Source organism: Apium graveolens, chromosome 2, assembly GCF_009905375.1.
Source record: "Apium graveolens cultivar Ventura chromosome 2, ASM990537v1, whole genome shotgun sequence".
Taxonomy (NCBI): Eukaryota; Viridiplantae; Streptophyta; class Magnoliopsida; order Apiales; family Apiaceae; genus Apium; species Apium graveolens.
Window position 1 is genome coordinate 185,476,704 of NC_133648.1, and position 21,001 is coordinate 185,497,704.

At 34.9% G+C, this 21,001-nt stretch overlaps 1 protein-coding gene across 1 annotated transcript; it reads right to left on the reverse strand.

Annotated features, from left to right (window-relative positions):
* Positions 1-6,945: 6,945 nt before the first annotated feature.
* LOC141708011 (uncharacterized) lies at positions 6,946-20,218 on the reverse strand. Its single transcript, XM_074511480.1, has 12 exons — positions 19,945-20,218; positions 19,693-19,757; positions 15,185-15,283; positions 14,814-14,946; positions 14,383-14,442; positions 13,408-13,467; positions 12,821-12,943; positions 12,102-12,173; positions 11,835-11,972; positions 10,680-10,835; positions 9,913-10,017; positions 6,946-7,376 (listed from the first exon to the last, which is right to left on the reverse strand). The coding sequence occupies exons 1-12, from the start codon at positions 20,161-20,163 to the stop codon at positions 7,341-7,343; spliced, it is 1,266 nt and encodes a 421-aa protein (XP_074367581.1). The 5' UTR covers positions 20,164-20,218; the 3' UTR covers positions 6,946-7,340.
* Between the last annotated feature and the right edge of the window lie 783 nt (positions 20,219-21,001).

The following is a 21,001-nucleotide window of genomic DNA, read 5'->3' on the forward strand; positions in this document are numbered from 1 at the left end:
GGGAAATCATTCTTGGAGGGCGCATCCTCTGTAAGAGGTGCGTCTACCTCGACAAGCTAACATCCTTGGAGGGCGCGTCCTCTCTAAGAGGAGCGGCTTATCTCGATAAGGTCTTCATCCTTGGAGGGCGCGTCCTCTCTAAGAGGAGCGGCTTATCTCGACAAGGTCTTCATCCTTGGAGGGTGCGTCCTCTCTAAGAAGAGAGTCTTATCTCGACAAGGGTATTCATCCTTGTAGGGCGCGTCCTCTGTCAGAGACGCATCCACCTCGACAAGGGAAATCATTCTTGGGGGGCGCATCCTCTGTCAGAGACGCATCCACCTCGAAAAGGGAAATCATCCTTGGAGGGCGCGTCCTTTGTCAGAGACGCATCCACCTCGACAAGGGAAATCATCCTTGGAGGGCGCATCTTCTGTAAGAGGCGCGTCTACCTCGATAAAGGTCTTCATCCTTGGAGGGCGCGTCATCTCTAAGAGGAGTGTCTTATCTCGATAAGGGTATTCATCCTTGTAGGGCGCGTCCTCTGTCAGAGACGTATCCACCTCGACAAAGGAAATCATCCTTGGAGGGCGCGTCCTCTATCAGAGACGCATCCACCTCGACAAGGGAAATCATCCATGGAGGGTGCATCCTCTGTCAGAGACGCATCCACCTCGACAAGGGAAATCATCCTTGGAGGGCGCATCCTCTGTAAGAGGCGCGTCTACCTCGACAAGGGTCTTCTACAGAATCTTCATGTAACAAAACTAAATCAAAGATCAATCTTTTTAGAAGGCTTTTATCTTCAACAAAGCTCAAGCGATGCAAAAACTATCTCTTGTTGAAACATCTCCCAACAAGGCATCTCACGAAGTGGCATCTGATAAAGGGCATCTCACTCTCAGAGACATTTTCTTGAAGTTGAGTGTTTCCTTAAACATGAGTATTTTTCCGACCTTAAGCATCTCTCTTATTTTTAGGAAAATCCATGTACCTTACGCATGTGGCAATATGTAACACCACAGAACTGATGAGAGGTAACATACCCCCCGAGCGTGCACCTTGTCAAAAGTACTTTGTAGCCTCATCTTCCTCATCTGAACTAATGCAACTCCCATATTCCCTTTTTGCTAAAGACAACCAGATGACCTTGGTAATCATATCAAAAGAAGAAGCCTTAACATATGAGCCAGATATGCTCAGGGTGCGTCCTGTAAACTCACTCAGATTATTGAGGATGTGAGGGCGCGTTCGCTGAAACTAAACTCTCGACATACTAGGAAGATCATTGTACTTCATTTGCTTCTTTATAAATCATGTATGTAATGTCGAGGAAGATCACATGGGTATTTCAATGAAGGCGCGCCTTGAGAGAGATAGCCTTGGAGAGTTTACTTATAATTGTTGAGGATATAACATTATATCCTTAGATGGAGGAGCTCATTTATGTCCTGGGGCCTCACCTTGACAATCAAGGGGCGCGTCCTAGGATTCATGGTACCTCTACTCTGATAGATTCTTTTCTCTTGAAGTTCCAATATTAAGATTCTCCTTGTGGTCAATAAAGTTCACCTCACCATCAATATTTTTTTCGAGGGCGCGCCTTAAGGAAACGGCGCGTCTTGAAAGATGAGGAATTAGTTCCAGTCAAGCCATTCTTCAAGTAGTGACTATAACTCATCTGATTATCATGACATCTTCATTCAAAACTTCCATAGACTTTTTCTTCTGAGGGCACGCCCTGGGAGGGCAATTCTCCACTGAATATTTCACATGCAGAGGGCGCGCCTTAATATATTGTGACGCAGCGCTTGATAACTCATGAGATTTTTTCCTGATAAGATTTCCTACCTATAATAAACACAATTAATATGGAACTTGGAATGTTACCTGGAGGACGCGTCCTAGAGGGACGGACGTGTCCAGTCGGTGAATTTTCCTGGAATTTGCTGGAAGTCATCTAGGCCCCAAATTTTTTAATCAAGGCGCGTCCTAAGAGTTTGTGGGGATTTTCTCCATGCCAAATCTCTTTCCCAATCCTCTTCCTTCACAAGTCCCAAAAACAAGAAATGGAAAATACAACGAAACTAGTTGAGTGTTACCTTGAGGGATCTTGTTAAAGGCGATGACTAGCTCATGATAGTATTGCCTTCTTCTTGGAGTGTTCTCCTCCCGATCGTCCTCAGATTTGCGCCTGATTAAGTCTTCTGAACTGAATAGTATTCTCAAATCTTCTAAATCAAATAGAATTGTTCAGTCTTCTCGTTGGAATAGGATTCTCCAATCTTCTAAATGGAATAGGATTCTCCAATCTTCTAATTAGAACAGGATTCTCCTATCTTCTAGATCGAATAGAATTCTTCAATCTTCTAATTAGAATAGGATTCTTCAATCTTCTATACCAAATAGGTTTCTCCCAATCTTCTTAATGGAATGGGTTTCTTGCAATCTTCTAACCCAAATAGGATTTTTTGGTAAAAATTCGTAGCTGCTATTTTCCTCTGTTTCCGGGATACTCAACTTGGATTGTCATATCCATATCATCTCTTAATTAAAGATAATTCAATAAGTTTCGCGTATGCTGTAAGATCGTTCAAATCTGACTTACAGAACTCGAGATACGGCCCAAACAGTATAAGCAAATCGCTTAACCCACCAAATCCGAATTTTTCATCCAACTTTGCTCCTTTGTGGCCATGGTTGTAAACTTCAACCCTCATGGCTGGAAATCATCATCCATTGATCTCCCTGGTGGCCGTGGTACTACATTCAAATCTCCTTCGACCCCATGGCCAAAAATATTTATTTTACGGATCTCCTTCGTGGCCGTTGTATGCAACTCCTCAGTGGCTATCCTTCAATTCTTGCGTCAAAGAACCTTCATCATGACGAGACATCTATTCCTCCTGAGATTATGATCTTGATCAGCACCCCTCCTTCTAGCGCCAATTTGTTGACGGGGGAATTTGGTATCAACAAAGTTTGAGGTTCGTCGCCGAAATCAAGATCTACGATGGTGGTTCTTCGCTTGAAAAGTGAGCGGAGTGTGGTGGTTGTGATAAATTGGGGGCTGAGTTTGCTTAGGGTTGGTGGTGGCTCCTTATGGCTCTCGCTTCCGACCCCTCACAATTTGCCTACGTAACCCTATTTATAGGGAATCAAGCCCACGTAGTTCTTGGGGAACAAGAAATCTAATGGGCTTAGACTTCTTATTCCCAGGCCCGGTCCAGAATCCATCTTCCGCTAACTTTAGGAATGTACAACTATGAGGCCCAACCGCGAAGGCCCAAGGCTCGTTTGTAATCGCAGGACTTCACGGATAATGCATCTCCCTGCGCAAGGATAACATTCCGCTATAGCTATCTCCCTTGAATTACGAACGCAGGTATAGCCACGGTTCACCCCAACTTCCAGACGCGTCCCTGTCCCCCGAATGAGGATAACCCACCAGATAGCCAGACAGGTGATCCCAAGCTCTTGGGTGCAAAGTGCAGGATGAATCCAAAGTTCTCCAAGGAGGACACCCGTTGAATACAAGAACAAAGTTCCCAAAGCACACACCAAAATTAACCCCACATCCCCAACGAGGACACCCGTTGAATACAGGAGGAGGCCTTCAATTATCAGGCATACCCCTGGAGGCCTTCAAGTTTTTCACGGACATCCCCCTCCTTGACCGTCTCAAGGAGGGAATTTTTCAAAGAGTACCTGCAACAAATACGTTAGTGAAAATAATCCTCCATTGCTCCTTCCACGCTTGTCGTGCTTTAAACTTACTCTTGATCATACATTCTTCACACATAGGACGCGTCCTGAACGATTGGGCGCGTCTTGACCCTACGAACTCCACATATTGTTATATCTTCCAAATATCTCTATTTGCTTTGTCTTGAATGAGAACAAGCTCAACCATCCCAAAGTGTGCATCTCCAGGAGGCAGGACGCGTCCTCCCCTTGTAAAATACACATATTCTCCTTGCATGGAAACTTTATTACGTGTACAGCTCATCCCATTATTTTTACTTATCAGGGCGCGTCCTGCGCCTTGGGCGCGTCCTGCGCCTTGGGCGCGTCCTGCGCCTTGGGCGCGTCCTGCGCCTTGGGCGCGTCCTGCGCCTTGGGCGCGTCCTGCGCCTTGGGCGCGTCCTGCGCCTTGGGCGCGTCCTGCGCCTTGGGCGCGTCCTCCTCCTTTCAATATCTTCCTCCTCATCTCTTTACATGACAACCCAAAGTACAGTCTACACAATCATGGACGCATCCTACATATACAGGGCGCGTCTTCGCTTCATACAATACAGACCAAAACCTAATTATTCATCTTCTTGCCCCAATTCAATTCCAATTGACCCGTATTTGATCCGAGATGATCCAATACTAAATTTTGGCTATAACAACTGATATGAAGTTTTTGAGCAGAAAGTTTTAGGTTCGATTTAGATTCAACAATACACCTATTTTTAACAAAAATTGCGTGAGGAATGACATTTTTAAAAAAAATCAACATAAAAGAGCAAAATTATAATTTTATTGCTATTAAAAGGGCACAATTTGCCCCCAGTTCTCTTTTAATATATAGAAGGAGATACAATTATAAGTTAAACTAAGGAAACTAAGAAAACATAGTTACATAAATAATAATAAAAAATAGTGTATAACCCGTGCATCTATAACATGTACGATACACGGTTATTTTTTATCATATTTATTGTAAATTCTAATTTTGATTATATAATTTTAATATGTTGTCGGTAGGATTCGAATCTTATACCTCTTAAATAATACTAATTTTTATAAGTGTCCTATTTTAAATATAATAGAATTCATAGAAGATTAATTTTAGGTATCTTGTTTTAAATATAATATTAAGTGTCATAATATAAGTGTCATATTTTAAATATAATAGAATTGATAGGTAGTAATATTAGGTGTCCTATTTAATATTAATTGTCATATTTTAAATATAATATTAAGTGTCCTATTTTAAATGCAATAAAACGAACAAACAACCAACAAACAAACTTTTAATGTTCCGTCTTTTAATATAATAGTATAGATAACATTTTATTTACTCAAAAGTTAAAATAAAAAAAATTATAATAGAAAGAGATGATGTGTTTTATCTAATAAGATTTTTAATTAGGACTCAATAAGATATATAGCACAGTGATATATTCCTTCAAAATAGAAGGTCATGGTTCGAATCTTCATTTGCACACAAGTTTTTCTTATTTTTAGTTTAAATTATATAAGTATGCCATTTATCTAATTTTTGAACATAAAATGATAAACTCTTGATTGCCCTTTTAATATATAGATAGAAGGAGATGGGTCAAAATTGGCCTAATTTTTATAATTGGTCATGATAGTGAATTTTAGATGACAAATAGATTAAAGTTAACTAGGCATTTTATTAAATAGTTGACTAACATTAAACATTTTTTTATGAACAAAATCAACTACGATTGCAACTTCATCAATCAACCAAGAACTCAACAAATTTCATATTTCTGGACAAAACAAAATATCAATAAAAAATATTTAGTATCTTAAATTTTTATCCCGTAAATCTGATGCGTCATATAAATAACGTCCAAATCTAATAATAATTAAAATTCTGCGTGCATTCATTTGTTCCAAATAGAGATACACAAAAAGTTTGGGCCCGAAAATCTGGCTTGGCCCGATCCGTTCAAAATCCGGTCAAGCCCGGCCCGGTCAAAACCCGGTCCGGTCCCGGCCCGGGCTTAGAGCCTTAACGGGCCCTATATTTTTAGGCAAAGCCCGGCCCGGTTAAAAGCCCGGGCTTCGACCCGGCCCGATTAAAAACGTGAAAAAATCCGGTTAAAATATAATTATTCTAATATATTTTCTTATATATTTATGAATTCACATTTACTATAAATATAAATAATACGTTAAACACATATATATTTACATATTTGTGATTAATAATATTATTTATATACTTCATTGCATAAATAATGAAAGAAGATATAGTAAATACACTATACATATTTGGATAATAATGATAAAACATATTATTCTATAAAAATGTTTATTTTTTGCCGAATTTAAATATTTTCAACGAAGTAATGTTTTCATAAAATATTCCATGTAAACTAATATATTTTTACAATGATCTAGTTGCTAACATATGTAGTCTTCGGAATCTCTAATAAAATTCGATCCAATTTAAATTAGAAAAAGCTCGGCCCGATCCGATCCGGCCCGAAAAAAAGTCCGGTTAGGCCCGCCTCAAGGGTCAAAACCAGGTTCTGATATTTTCAGAAAGCCCGGCCCGGCCCGATCAAAGTCAAAGCCCGAAAAACCCAGCCCGATCAAAGCCCGAATTTTTTAAGGTCCGGTCAAAGCCCGACCCGATGGGCTTTTTTTGCATCTCTAGTTCCAAATCAAAATTTGTTGGGTGTTACCTAACACTACTCAACATCAATAGATCTTGATCATGAGATCAAAACACCAAAATTTCATGCTTCATCGGTCACTATTATTGAGAACCGATTACGCTTGAAATTTTTTAAGGTTTCGGTTATCATTTTAATACACACATTAAGCGGAGAAAATTCAGAACATACAGCGCACACATATGTACCAGATAAATTCGGGGAGAGACATGAAACATTCGTGAGAAAAGTAAATGAGAAAGACGCGTTCAATCCTGTACAGTAAAAAGTGGCCAAGTGGTAGCTAGGAAGAGGAGACCATCTATTAAGAAAGTGTAAAATATAGAAGCAAATAATGTTTACAGAGTAGTAGAGTTAGAAATAAGACTCTAAAACGTAGTAGAGGGGAATTTCCCAGTAAATTATTATGTGTACTTTTAATGTGAAGAGAACACCAAGGGGATCGTATTTACTGTTCCGAAATCATTAGTATCATTAGTATGTGTGTCTGTGCGTTATTAATGCCTCTTCTACAGCTTTAAAGTTTACTCCAACACCTTGTCCGTGAACAAATAACCAAAACATTGAGTTCTTTTGTTCTACAAAATTCAATCAACCATCTATAATAAGATTCTCAGGGGTATTTCTTACTTTGTACGATTCTCTTTACAAATACATCTAAAATAAACTCTCCCCTAAAAGAGTGAGAGCTTATGCGGGAAAGGCCCGGAACACTAATCACCATAAAATAAGCAACTAAGCTGTGCATCTTCATGATTGAATACACCCCCCCCCCCTCCTAAATTTTTATTACTTCTTCTGCTACCTCTCTTGAGCAAGAGCAGGTAGCACTGTAGCACTGTAGCAGCAACAAAATTACATGACCTCAAGAAAATATATTTAACCACTGACGTGAGATTATACATGTGCTGAGCTTCATCATCATTCACCACCGATTGATCAAAATAACCACCATCGACGCTGTGTATTCTTTCTCTGCAGCAAATTAAACCAACCCCCACAATAGATTAATGCAACCAAAGACTATTGATCTGAATAATAGTAGATACATGAAAAATTAATAAACACCTGACAAAAAAAGAAAACAAACCATCTAAAAAGGCGTCCGGGGTGTTAGTTGGATGAAATAAAAATTACATACATCAAACTTAAAATAGTATGGTTTGTAAATTATTTTTTTAGTAGAAATGAAATATATGAACATATTAAAGTTCATATGATAAGGCATACAAAACAGCGATATATTAACATATGAATATTGTTATGATAAAGCACACAAAACAGCAATATATAAACATATGAAATATTGATGTAATAAAGCACACAAAACAGCAATTAATTGAAGGCGGTACATCAATATATGAACAGATAGGTAACTGAAAATAAAGAATGTCAGCAAAGTCTAGTCTACTCTTTCTGCGGTTGACACTCCATGTAGTCATTGACAAGAACTAAAATAAAATCTACGTATATGAATGACTTTGACTGACTGATTATACGATAGGCCGAAGTGTTTAATGTATCACATTCAGAAAGTTGATAGACTTTGACTGACAGATAATATGATAGGCCGGAGTGTTTAATGTATCAAAATTAGTCAGTCTCTTCAACCCATCAATAAATCTTCTAGTACATAATATAAAATGGAGTATATACAGGAAAAGGATGATTACAGAATATGGATTAATTTGAAAGATATGGAGAAGGTTGGGAGAATCGCTATGATTAATACTAGTCAATCCGTATAAGAGATGAACAGTTATTTGGATAGCAGTTAACCTATTTCAGAAGGAAAGAAGTGAAAAAACAGCAGATTTTATTAGAACTCATTAAGAAGAAAGAGCGACAGAGATTTACCAAAATCTCTAAATAGGTCTAAAGACTTAATATAATAAAAAGTATTTAATCAGTGCTCAAATGAGTGAGAACAAATTTGATTGTAGATATGCACTAAGAGCAAATAAACGGGAATCATAAGTATCACGAGAAAAGAAATTTAGTGCCCAGAAAGTACAGGGCTAGAATTTTCTGAGGGAATATCTAACTTAGGTAAACGTATCCAGATAGATGACAACCACAGAAGGTTTCCATACAAGACTTGGCACTAGGCTGTCAGCAAGAAAGTACGTATATATGTGACAAAACCTGATGCCTATTTTTAACTATATATATACACATATACATATATATATATATGTGTGTGCAAGTTTGGTCTAAAACCGCCACCAACTTTCCACCAATACTTTTGTTTGCAAACAAACTATAGCAAAAAATTCCGTTAAAAATGGGTCCCATCAAAATTAGATGATTAGAATGGTCTAATTTGTCTTAATGAGATGGTAAGACTGGAAGCAGAGCATGACACTTATTGACTTGATAGACTGAACCATGATTCTATGAAGTAGTAAAAATCCAATATATAACAGTCAACTGGATGGTTATTTTTTTCACATGAAAAAGCCATCATTCACAATATAAGCAGAAAAACATTTTATTTTCTTGTTTCCGACACAATGATGTCATTGTACTCAGAGGCGGACTCACCATATGCCCAGTGGGGGCTATAGCACCCACTGGGATTTATGGGATTTTCAAATTATTATTTTTTTGCAGATACGAAACGATAGTGCATACTCACCTAGAGAGGTACATGTATAATTACACAATTTAATTAAAAACTATTAGATCTACCGTTAAATAGACTATGTACATATTCTTTTTTATTTGATTGTATTTATCTATAAATGTATTATCTTTGTACATGATATAGTTAGCGATGGCATCATGGCAATGCGTCGGATCGGTTTGGATTTCATAATATTCAAATTCGATTCATCAGATTTTTTTGGATTACAGGTCAGGTTGGGGTTTTATTCGGATACTTAAAAAGTAATTAACTAAAAAAATAAATTTATATTATTATAACAATATGACAGGTAACACTTTTTTTAATGTTAAAATTACAAAAGTAGTACTTTATACAGGGAAATGTTATTTTCAGAACAAGATAGACTGAAAAGACGATAATGCCCTTCACATTTGGGAATTTTCTTTTCCTTAAATTTTCTCTTGAACCTGCAAAAAAATTCACTTGAATTTTTTCGATAGCCCCCCTTGAACAAAATTCCTAAGTCCGCCCTGATTGTACTGTCTCCCATATATGCATGGATGCATGACCACATATATACATTTGGTTTCCACATGGTATAGTACTATATTGAGCACTTTAACTAAAACAAAAATGTTACAAAATATCTATGTTACTCGGACTCTTCATTTTACTTTCGAGTACCCGTGTCAGACACTCGACACTTGGACATGGACACTCGGACTCGACACTTATTTTAAAGCCAAAAACATGCATATTTTCCAAAACGTTGCCGAGTCCGATACTTGGACACATGTCCATTCGGACACTTTTGGCCGAGTCCGAGTAACATAGCAAAATATAACAAATGGATATTTATTCAGTAATATAACTCAAGTTGAACAGCACAAAGAAGAGAGAAACCTTTTTCTCAGATGACGTTTGGGGTTGTAATATAGGCCCAGGTAGGACATTATTGTCTATGTTCTGGATGTATGGCTGTACCTTCTCAATCAACATTTTGTTCAACTGAAATATTAAAATAAGAGATCATAGGGTTGCTGGACAAAACATACATTTGGATTAATTGAATATAAGAATTAGAGTAGCGAACATATTATGAGGAAAAAAAAAAGCAGGAGTCCTCTCTAAATACATGACGATAACTTTTACACGAGATGACAAAGAAAGATGGCAATGCAGTAATTTCTTAACTTACAACTTTAAATCAACCCAAAAAGAATCTTTGATCCCTGAGAAGATTTGTTAAAATTAAAAAGATTTAACTAGGATCTATAAACTCTGAAGCTGGTGCAAGATACTATGTAGGCAACTATGTGTTTTCTGCGGTATTAATAGTTTTCCAATCAAAGTTAACACAACTGAAAATGTTTGACATTTGGAGAAGTGTGATCTCCATTATACTAAGCATCTGCATCAGTTTGCAATTAGTTATCAGGCACAAGAATTGAAGATAAGTACAGTAATAATCTTTGTAAAAGGATTTTTGTTATGATTTTACAATTATAAGAAAGGCTGCTCCGTGATGAATATTTGACCCCAAGAGATATCTCTCCTATGCTGAAGGAGATGCACAGATAGTTACCTTGCGCATGTCGTTATAAACTGGTCTTGACACAATTAGTAATGTTTTTTTTCTTAAAACCAAGAACACTATAAACACCACTAACCTGTTCTTGACGCCATTTGGCTTCCCATTGGGCATCCAACATTTTGTCAGCTATTTCTCTTTGTGCATTAAGAAGAACTCTCATTTCATCCAACTTAATGGGATCTTTGTGATCTTCCTCGGTCCATGAAGATGCATCTAGAGGAAGACTAAGCTCCTACAAATGCATAATAAACTTATCGGTGAATCCCACTTATATGAAATAAATGACCGATAGCTAATTTGTTAAGCATCAATTTATTCAAAGACATGCTCTTTTATGAACCCTAATACCATAGAAATCAAGACCCATGGGACCCATAAAGAATATACCTCTCCTCGGTTCTTCTGAAAGAGAATGTAAAATAAAAGTGGGAATGAAGTGAAAAAGACTTACCCATATTGTGTGTATGTAACCAAAACACTTTACATGACCAAGGATTAAACTAAGAATATAGTTGAACTACGCGCAAATTTAAATGTACGTTCGTGCATCCAACTTCAAACAATCAGCTATTGATGCATGCACCAAGACACCAACTTTTACCCTGATACTAGTATACATGCATTTTCAAGTAATATTGAAAAGCACTAAATCAATAAATGAAGTCCGGAATTTCATATGGATATGCTACAATATCATTGTGCCCCCATCAATTTACATAAACTGCCTTGACAGTTGACCCTCTCAACAAAATATCATAAATTCTAACTTCTCTAGCTTCATGGAAAATTTGTAGGTTACAAGTGACACAACTGCAGCTATACACAGATTTCCTACTTGGCAGTCACTAAATTAATAAATTACGTCACGGAAATCTTATTTGGTCAAGGATTCCCTATCATTGTGTTCAATTATTTCACATATCCTGTCATGAACCCTCTTAACAATACACCATACACTTGCAGACTGTATCTTCATGGCTGCGCTCAGTTGCACCTTACAAGTGACACAGCGGACTAGTCATATAAACTATGATACCAGTTAGCAGGCATGTCCAGCTGATAATGCCTATATTGGCCAAGTCAAACTTGAAAGCAAGGATTTAATTTCATAAACTTCTTCATGAATTCATGGTTTACCCCTATGACTGAACGTAAAATGTCACTTCTAAGAACATGAAGAGTGTTGGCAGAATTGTTTAAGCAGGCTACAAACAATAAAATAAGAACATACTCCCCAATTTTGAGGCCGTGGGGGAGCATCAAGCTTCATTACTTCTGCCTCAAGTGCCTTCTTGGCCCTGTAGTAAGGTATGTTTCTCACAATAATAGGATCATCCTTAGCGCGAGCAGGATCAATGGATTTTAGTGCCTGTATGTGACAAACATAACTTTTAAGACATAATATTCTCAGCCGCTTTACCCTGATTTTAAAGGGAAACAACAAACAGCTTGCACTTATTATATTTCTATTTGTTCAGAAAAGAAAAAAATGTCATACTTCTTGCAAGTACTCCCATCCAGGCTTGCGATTGGCAACCACATCTCTTAGCTCATCATACCGCATAGATTCCTAAATCAACATTAAGTATACACAGTTAAGCTTTTCATATTAGCAATCCTTCAAGAAATTTACTATCATAACCCCCATGACAGCATAGTTTTGTGCATTCTACGATACTAAGATTTAAATATATTAACCCACCTTGGACCTTACTTAAACATTAATCATATCTATATAAAAAGATGCACTGTATGATGCATGTTTTATCTCCAAACATGGACCAGAAAACATCTGGCTTGGCAGTTGCTAAGAAGTTGCAGTATGATTGGAAAACATGATTACATTAAGCATTTTGCTCTTCTTGTATACAATGAAATTGTAGTAATATTTCATGCTACACAGTAGTGGAACAACAGAGGATTATGTAGATTTTCATCATTCAGAGTCAGGAGCAAACCAGAAATCTCAGTGTAATTAGAAGAAAGTGATGAACTAAGTTAATGCAAGCAAGAAAAAAACTTGATGGCTCAGGGAGCCTATTACATGCAGGACACAACTCTTTTGCTATTATTTGAGAATTGAAGAAACTATAGCTTTGTGTCTGGAACAGAAGAAGCACATTGTACTTGCTTGCTTACTTGTAAAGCACCAGATCCAGCTTGAATAGAGAAGAATATACACACCTTAAATAAAGAGTGCAAGAAAGTAAAACAGACCTTGTACTGCCACCAAATCTTTTGTTTGACATCATCATCATAACTAAATCCTCCCATTATCTGGGGCATAGTAATCAGCCAAAATGCAGCAATACTGGGATCTTTCATGCTGTGAACTATATGCTGAAACATTTGAACAAAAAATAAATATTAAACTTGAATCATGAGCTAAACTTTAAGAACATAGGATAAATTAGTATCCAAAAATATACACCCTATTTACAAAGAAAAATTTCCTCAGTCCAACCAAAAAACTTTACAATACACAAAAGTAGAGATTCGAATTTCTGGATACTGACACCCATAGATACCGAAATGACCCTCAGATAGTTCTGAAGAACAAATATTTGGCTTCTTCAGAGTTCAGAGTCAAACATGTTGTGGATGACACAATAAACAATATTTCACCTGTATGAAATACTAATTTCATCCTTAAAGGAACAACATCAAAACCCTCGACGTATATATAATGAAGCACGAAGCATGGCATGCTTCGTTTAAAAATCAGCAAACTCTATAACATTTTTATTATCACAAATAAAACTAGAAACATCATCAAGAATAAGATAATTGCTAAGAGGACTCACCTCATAAGGGTAATCCATTTTTCTCATGATGTCATAGGCTTTCCATGGAGGCTCCATAATCTGAGGTAACGGAATGATAACATTTTGAAAACAATAGATCAAGGAAAAGCAGTAGCAGCTGCAAACTAAGACAAATACACCAACTAATAAGAATAAAGAACACCATTTACATTATTATAACAGTTAACAAAATAACAAATTGAACATAATATAGTGACTTTACACAAGGCAGACTTGAAAAGTAATTAGGTGGCCCTTACAAGAACAAAAGAATATATGTTCACTGCCGGTGCTTATTTCTTTCATGCCAAATCATAGATACAAATAATCATATTTTACAGGGTGGCTTCCAAGCAACAAAATTTTCCTACATTTTTCTTCTTCTCGCGATATTGCTTTCTGGAGAAGTTTTCTTGCAAAGCCGTTAGCAACTTAGTATCTATCTGATAACACTTACAAACTACAATACAGGCGGTTTGAGCAAGTTCTTCCTCTCCAGATACGGCTTTCCTAATCTTATAGTTGCCTAAAATACTAAAAAAAATTGAAAGACATATATGATCAAATTTATCTCCAATAAGTTCTCATGATCCTTTTCTTTGTTGGTGCCAACCCCCTACACTAAATGACAATACTTGTGACATCATAATGTACTAATGTTTATCACAAAGTACTTTGGAAAAATATGAGAACAAAACATGGGCTACTGCATGCAATTTCTGCATCTGCTAGGGGCACAAGCCCGACTATTTTGGTTTTTCTCGCTTTTCTTTCAGCTACTGTGGCTTGGTAAAAGAAAAAAAATCTTTTATGTTTACTTCAGCAGTACTGATTCGATCACCAATTATCATTACAAAAATTTGCATGATATAGACATCCCAGGTGAAAGCCAGAATAGCTAAAATAAATTACAAGTCTATGAACTAAAAGTTGGAGAACAAAATAATCGCAAAATAAATTCATGTGCAGGCTCACATCATCAGCAGATATCCTTATTTGTAGCTTGCCTTTGCATTCAGGACATTTCATTACGCCCTGCAAAATTAAAAAGCAGTTTAGGATATGGTTTTTAGTTTTTCCTTCTAAAGCATATCACTGTTGACGAAAGTCAATGTCACTCATGTCTGTGTCCTGACAGCCAATCAGAGATATATTATATTAAGTTATACAGATTTAAGTACAGCAAGACCTGAACTAAAAGATAGGACTACCCTAGGTTCGATATCAGACATTATTGCAAGCGCGTGTAGGAAGCAATTCATATCCATTCATTATGACAATTAGTTTTGACATGAGGAGCAAGTCCAAGATAATGGAACTGTTAGACTTGAGATTTGTGGAACTACATTTTATATAAATAAATAAAGGAACTTGGTGTCCTACTTAAACTGCAGTAGTGCTCTTACCGATCCATCACAATCTGGACAGTCTTTTGACGGCAAAGGTACACCAAAATTCATGCTAGAAGGAAGATGCACTATCTCGGCTCGATTATCTGCAATGGCATCTGCAATACATTCAGCTGTTGCTTTTTCTCCACTGCAAGTGCAGGATAAAAAAATTAGGAAAAATACTGAATAATTCACAATTATAAAACAAGTACAAAAAATCTTGGTTAGAAATGACAGAAGAGAACAGCACAGTAGTTTTCTTGAGAAAAGGTTTTGACAAGATAATCAGGTCCAGCTATGAGAAGACGATCCTAACAGTTCCTTAGTAGAAACGTTTATGCATGTTCCGCCAAAGCAGTATACGAATGCATTAATATTCAACATACCTTCTCAAGGTGTACCGTTTCACCTGATACTGCACCTTCCCTATGCCTTTGCACAAAGTACACTGCAATGCCTGCCACCCATTGCAGGTCCGACAATTCCTAAAATCAAAGTTTAAGCATCTTAACAAAAAAGGGCTAAACAGTAAATTAAATTTTGTAACAGGTTCAATATTTAAAAGAACATAAATATAAAAATACTGTATATTTATTAATTAGAGTAGACAGTAAATGTTGATAGTTCACTTTAACCAAAAATATGTAAAACAAATCAACATTAGTTATATGAGGCCTTTTGGAAGGGTATAGAAGTCAATTATGGTTAAAAACATGGTCAACAGTTTATAGGTTCATATACGAACCCAAAGTGAAAAACATATTGTTGTCATCACCTATCAGAATTTTTAAAAATGAAGTGGTCATCTCATGAAAACTTATCACAATTATGTGTCATGATATTGAAAGAACAAATCATTAAACGGGAGAAATTACGGAGTGAGAACTAAGACCAGTTACCTATGGTAAGCTTGCCCAAATAAATAACTATAGACTACCTTATAACCAATAAAGGAATCATACATACCATCACACTTATATATCAAAGTCCACAGTTATTTAGATCTAGCAATACTAGCTAGCTCTACCTGAAAAAAGCTAATACTAAATTAATCTAGCATCTAGATTTTGCTCTCAGATTACAGTCACCCCTCTCCAGCATGCTTATTCACCATATACCTACAAAATACCTGGGATTTTTATACACCAAACTACTCGAACTTGTTTATTATTAAATATATTATACTTATAATTATATCATAATTCGTAGATTAAAAAAATAATACAAAACAAAATATTTGTTATCCAATTAATCAGGTCGTGAGTAAACCCGACTTGACTTGTTTAAGCTTAGCTCAACTACCTCCTGAGTAAATTAAACTTGACTTGTTTGTATACATATCAAATTCAGTCATACATTTGAGCTCATTTAACTTATTCGAGCGACTCGACTCATTCAAAAATACTCGAACTTGTTTGTCATTATATACTAGCCTATTACCCATTCAATTCACGGTTTTTTAAATGATTGTTAATTAATTTATTTTTTTTAATAATTTTTTAAAATTTGTTAAAAAAAGTAAGAATGCCTAGAAAAGTATACTAGAATATATCTTTCCTTAAAATAGCTATTTATAATAATTAGGCATGTGAAAATAGGTAAAATTTTTAAACAATTAGAAACATTAAATAAAGTTTTAAAATAATTATATTCATATACTGGTCCAAGTATATAGATTATGTAAATATAGATTCGACCTAAGGAAATAAGTCGTATGTCTCAATTAGAATATTTTAATTTAAAATTACTTATATTGTTATTCGATACATAATACCTTTAAGTATTATATCTAACAATTATTCTTGATTTGATTTAAAAAATCCAACCGTTAGGAACTGAGTGACCAAAATACTGGCGACGAGACTATCAACGAAACTTTCAATGTTTCGTTTTTAATATAAATAGTACATATAAATCACTTTAAATTATATTATAATTTAAGGGTTAAATATCAAAATGGCCACTCAACTGAAAGTCATATATCAATTTAATCATCAAAATTAACGGAGTATCATTTGAATCACTAAAATCAAAATAAATATCAAACGAGTACCTCCAAATATGTGTTTAAGAACTAACAATTATTTTCATGGAGTTCTCCACATTTTTATTCAATCATACTGCAACCAAATTAAAAGTTTTGAATTCTAATATTTTAGATACTATAGTAAGATTTTTAAAAATGTATCTACTGTTTATTTTTAATTTTGTAGCTATCTTTTTTAATTTAAATAAAAATAAATAGAAAATAAATTTTTAAAAAGCTCACTATATTGCCTAAAATACTAAAATTCATAACTTTTCATTTGGTTGTACTGGTATTTAAGAAAAATGTATATAACTTCATAAAAATAGTTTTTAATTCTCGAGCACATATTTTAAGGTATCTGTTTGATATTTAATGTGACTATGGTGATTCAATTGATGCCCCGTTAAATTTGATGATTGAACAGATATGCGACCTTCAGTTGAGTGGCCAGTCACTTTGATATTTAACCCTATAATGTAATAGATTAAAAATATTGCAGAAGATATTATCTACATGAATTACTATTTAACCTTATAATGTAATAGATTAAATATATTGCAGAAGATATTATCTACATGAATTATCTAATTAATCAGGCTGCATTTAAACCTCATTTGGCCTGTCTAAACTTGGCTCAACTAGCTTCCAAGTAACTCAACCTAACTCGTTTCATATACAAATCAAATTCGGTCAGACATTTGAACTCGTTTAACTTATATGAGCAGCTCAACTCATTCAAAAGATACTCGAACTCTAAACTATCCAATTCAACTCGAATCTCCAACTATGGCCACAGATTCAAGTCCTTTGACACACTTTATCTATAAATACTCGAACTGTCAAATACCCGAATCGGCTCGACTAAAATCATAACTCCAATACTGGCTAACAAATTAAACTATTTTTAACACACTTACCATTTTAAAGAGATCTTTTGGCCTAGACCTATCAACCCATATTATAATGATGTTTTTTAGCAAGTAAAATATTGTTTAAATTAAATTCCCACTATCCCAGGGGTTTTCAACGGCAGAAGGGAGAAAAAGACTTAATTAAATTTTCAAAAATAAATAGACCTAACTCAATATTCAAAGTTATCTTTTAATAATCAAGTCTAATTAATGCGGGGATAACATCGTTTATATAAGAATAAAAAACCCTTATAATTTAAAATAATCGACTGAGGCCCATAACATTGAGCTTATAATAAATCTACTAATCCCACATAAAACGTACAGGTAAGACACTAATTTTTCTACGACATATAGTTAAACTATTTGCTAATAATAATATATTCTATTGATTTTTGTTCCCCGTCAGGAAAAAATTGATGAACAAATTTAAAGGGAAAAGAAAGGATTTAAGAGGGAAGAGTGAACAAAAATGAGGCGGTGCAAATTTCTTTGATGAAGCTCGTAGAAACAATGAGTACCAAAAAGAAGAATGAATTCCTTTTTAAAATTAGTAAGCTAGAGCTCTAGTAGTAGTTCTTAGGAATAAAATGGAGAAAGGAAGGAATATCACAAAAATTTACCCATTGTACAGATTTCATTAGCCTTAACCAAACACAACATATATATATGTGTGTGATGCAGAACATAATATAGTTAAATTAGTTGTTAATTACTTTAGAGGAATATTTAGATGTAAGTATGCTTTTATTTAGTAATTTATTATCTAGTTAAGAATATTCTAAAAAATAAATAAATACATATGTATGATAGTAAATAATTAATAGGTATGAGTTATTATCAAAACGATTTGTTTCCTTTTATTGTTGATTTTATTTAGTCTCCAAGTTACTTGTTCACGAAGTCTTGGGAGTACTATATAAACACATGTAATCTCTTTTTATTAATAGAGTTGAATTATTATAAATTAAATCTGCGGATTTGTGTGTTTTTGCCGATTCTCTGCGGAGATAGGCCTTTATCCCCTCCTTTTACCCTTTTCCCACCCTTGTCATGCATCAGTGTGTGTATATATATATTATGGCATTGAGCTACTGTTGCAGTTCATTAAGCGATCACTATCCATTTATCTCGACAAAATAAAGAGCACAAAAATTGTAGTTATTTGATTAATGATATATAAATACGACACGACAATATTAAATGGAGCAACCATGAGGGTTACTTCCACTGACAGAACTAGCAAGGCTTGACGATCTACTGAAACGGACGTAGAGAAAATTTGGATTTTTGAAATACAATCCAATAGACAACTTTATGCATATAATTTATATATGTTACTTTCAATTAAAGACTTACTCATTTTATAATAGTATACATCTGTTAATGCATATTTAAGATTTATTTCCGATTCTTACAATCAAGTTTTGAATTTAATTTATTAAAAATAACTATAATATTCTATAATCATATGTCATGTAACACTAATTTACATATGCTCAATCCAAATTAAAATTGGTTATTAATTTTATGTATGTTAACTTTAATTTGAAATTAATTTATATAAGAAAATTTATAAATAAGGTTGTGGTTCAGTGGTTGGCATGGGCTCTATGTGATGCTTCTATAATATAAGAACTTATGTTCCAGACTTCCAGTAGTGTTCAAAGGAAAGGAGTGAACCATATGATTCTAACTTGCTCACTTAAGAAAATTACTGCCTAAAATCTTCAATTACTAATATATAGTTATTCGATTAATCAAAGATCAATGCACGAATGAGGATTCAGAAGATAAGCAAGCACTGTGCAACAAAAATTATGAATCAGCTTAAACAAAAGAACAACCGAACCAAAGAAATTGTATTATAATGTGGCAGCGTACAAGAAATAAATAGGGATAATGAGCGGAAGCTTAAAAAAGGAAAGACATGTAAAGCAAAAGTTAAAGGCACCTTTGACATAACAACTTCTTTCCGAGCTCACATGTAATATCATAGGTTCCAAGAGTAGCAACAACCTGCAGTTCATCAAAAAATTAAAGCATTTAGGTAGTACCTAAACATTACCAATTTATACACTAGGAACACTCAGAATTAAAAAAAAACAAATAAGGATAAATTAACAAACAGTTGGTGTACATTGGAAGGGCAAGCATAAATAATAATAAAAAGAAAGAAGTCGAAAAAGGGAAACAGCGAACATACGAAAATAGTGGAAAAGGAGAGCTTAGAGATGAACTGGGGGACGCCGAAACCACGAGGAGCAGAACCAGCAAAGTCAAAAGCAAGAGTGAAGGGAGACAGAACAAGTTTGATAGGAAAGTCTAAAACTTGTAGAACCTGCTGCCCGTAGAGACGATTGAATTCCTGAAATTGCTTGTCAGCAAATTGTTTCAGGCCGTCCACCAGCTTGCCTTTTCCCATTTTCACCTGCCTAAGGGCTAGCTACGGGCCTTTGTTTTGGATAAGCCAACTGCTTATATATTATAACTCTCCTTTCGGCTCTACATTTTCACAAATGACTAAATTGCATTAATATAGCATTAGTTATAATTTTTTTCACAAAAATGACCAACTTTTAATAATAGGCAGCCACGTGACTTTTTTTTAATATTTTCAACATATGATTGCATTCCGTCAGTTGCATGTAACAAATATTACATATCCCCCAATCTTTTAATTAAACAGAGGGCTAAATTGGTAAAAACTTAGTTTATACTCACATAACACCTTTATTATTGTCACATAGGTCATATAATTTTCTTCTAAAAGAAATCTCTCAATTCCCCAATCACTCAAAAAAAACCCTAAATTGAAGGCAGACTGAAACTTGAATCGGAGTAAAAATAGTGTGGAGACTAAGGCCCAAGGAAGATGAAAATGTATTTAAACCCTATCAATGTCTTGAATATACTCCTTACTTGCATGTATATTCTGTTAATAGTGATCATAAAATTAGGGGTTTTGTTTGTTTTGATCAATGAATGTATATGTAATGTGATTTTTCACATGTTAAGTATATCTTTGCACTTACTTGCAACTGATATGATATCATAGTGCTACAAGGGTTTGTTTGTATTTGATTGTGTTTGCATAAAATGCTTTAGTTTACTTACTGATTGGGTTTGGGTGTTTTTTATGTCAAATGACGAGCTTTTCTCAATTAAACTGTATTTTGATGGTGAACTGGTAGATAACCCTAAAAAATATAATGGTGGTTTTGTTGTATATGTGGATTTTTGTGATAGTGATGTTATTAGCT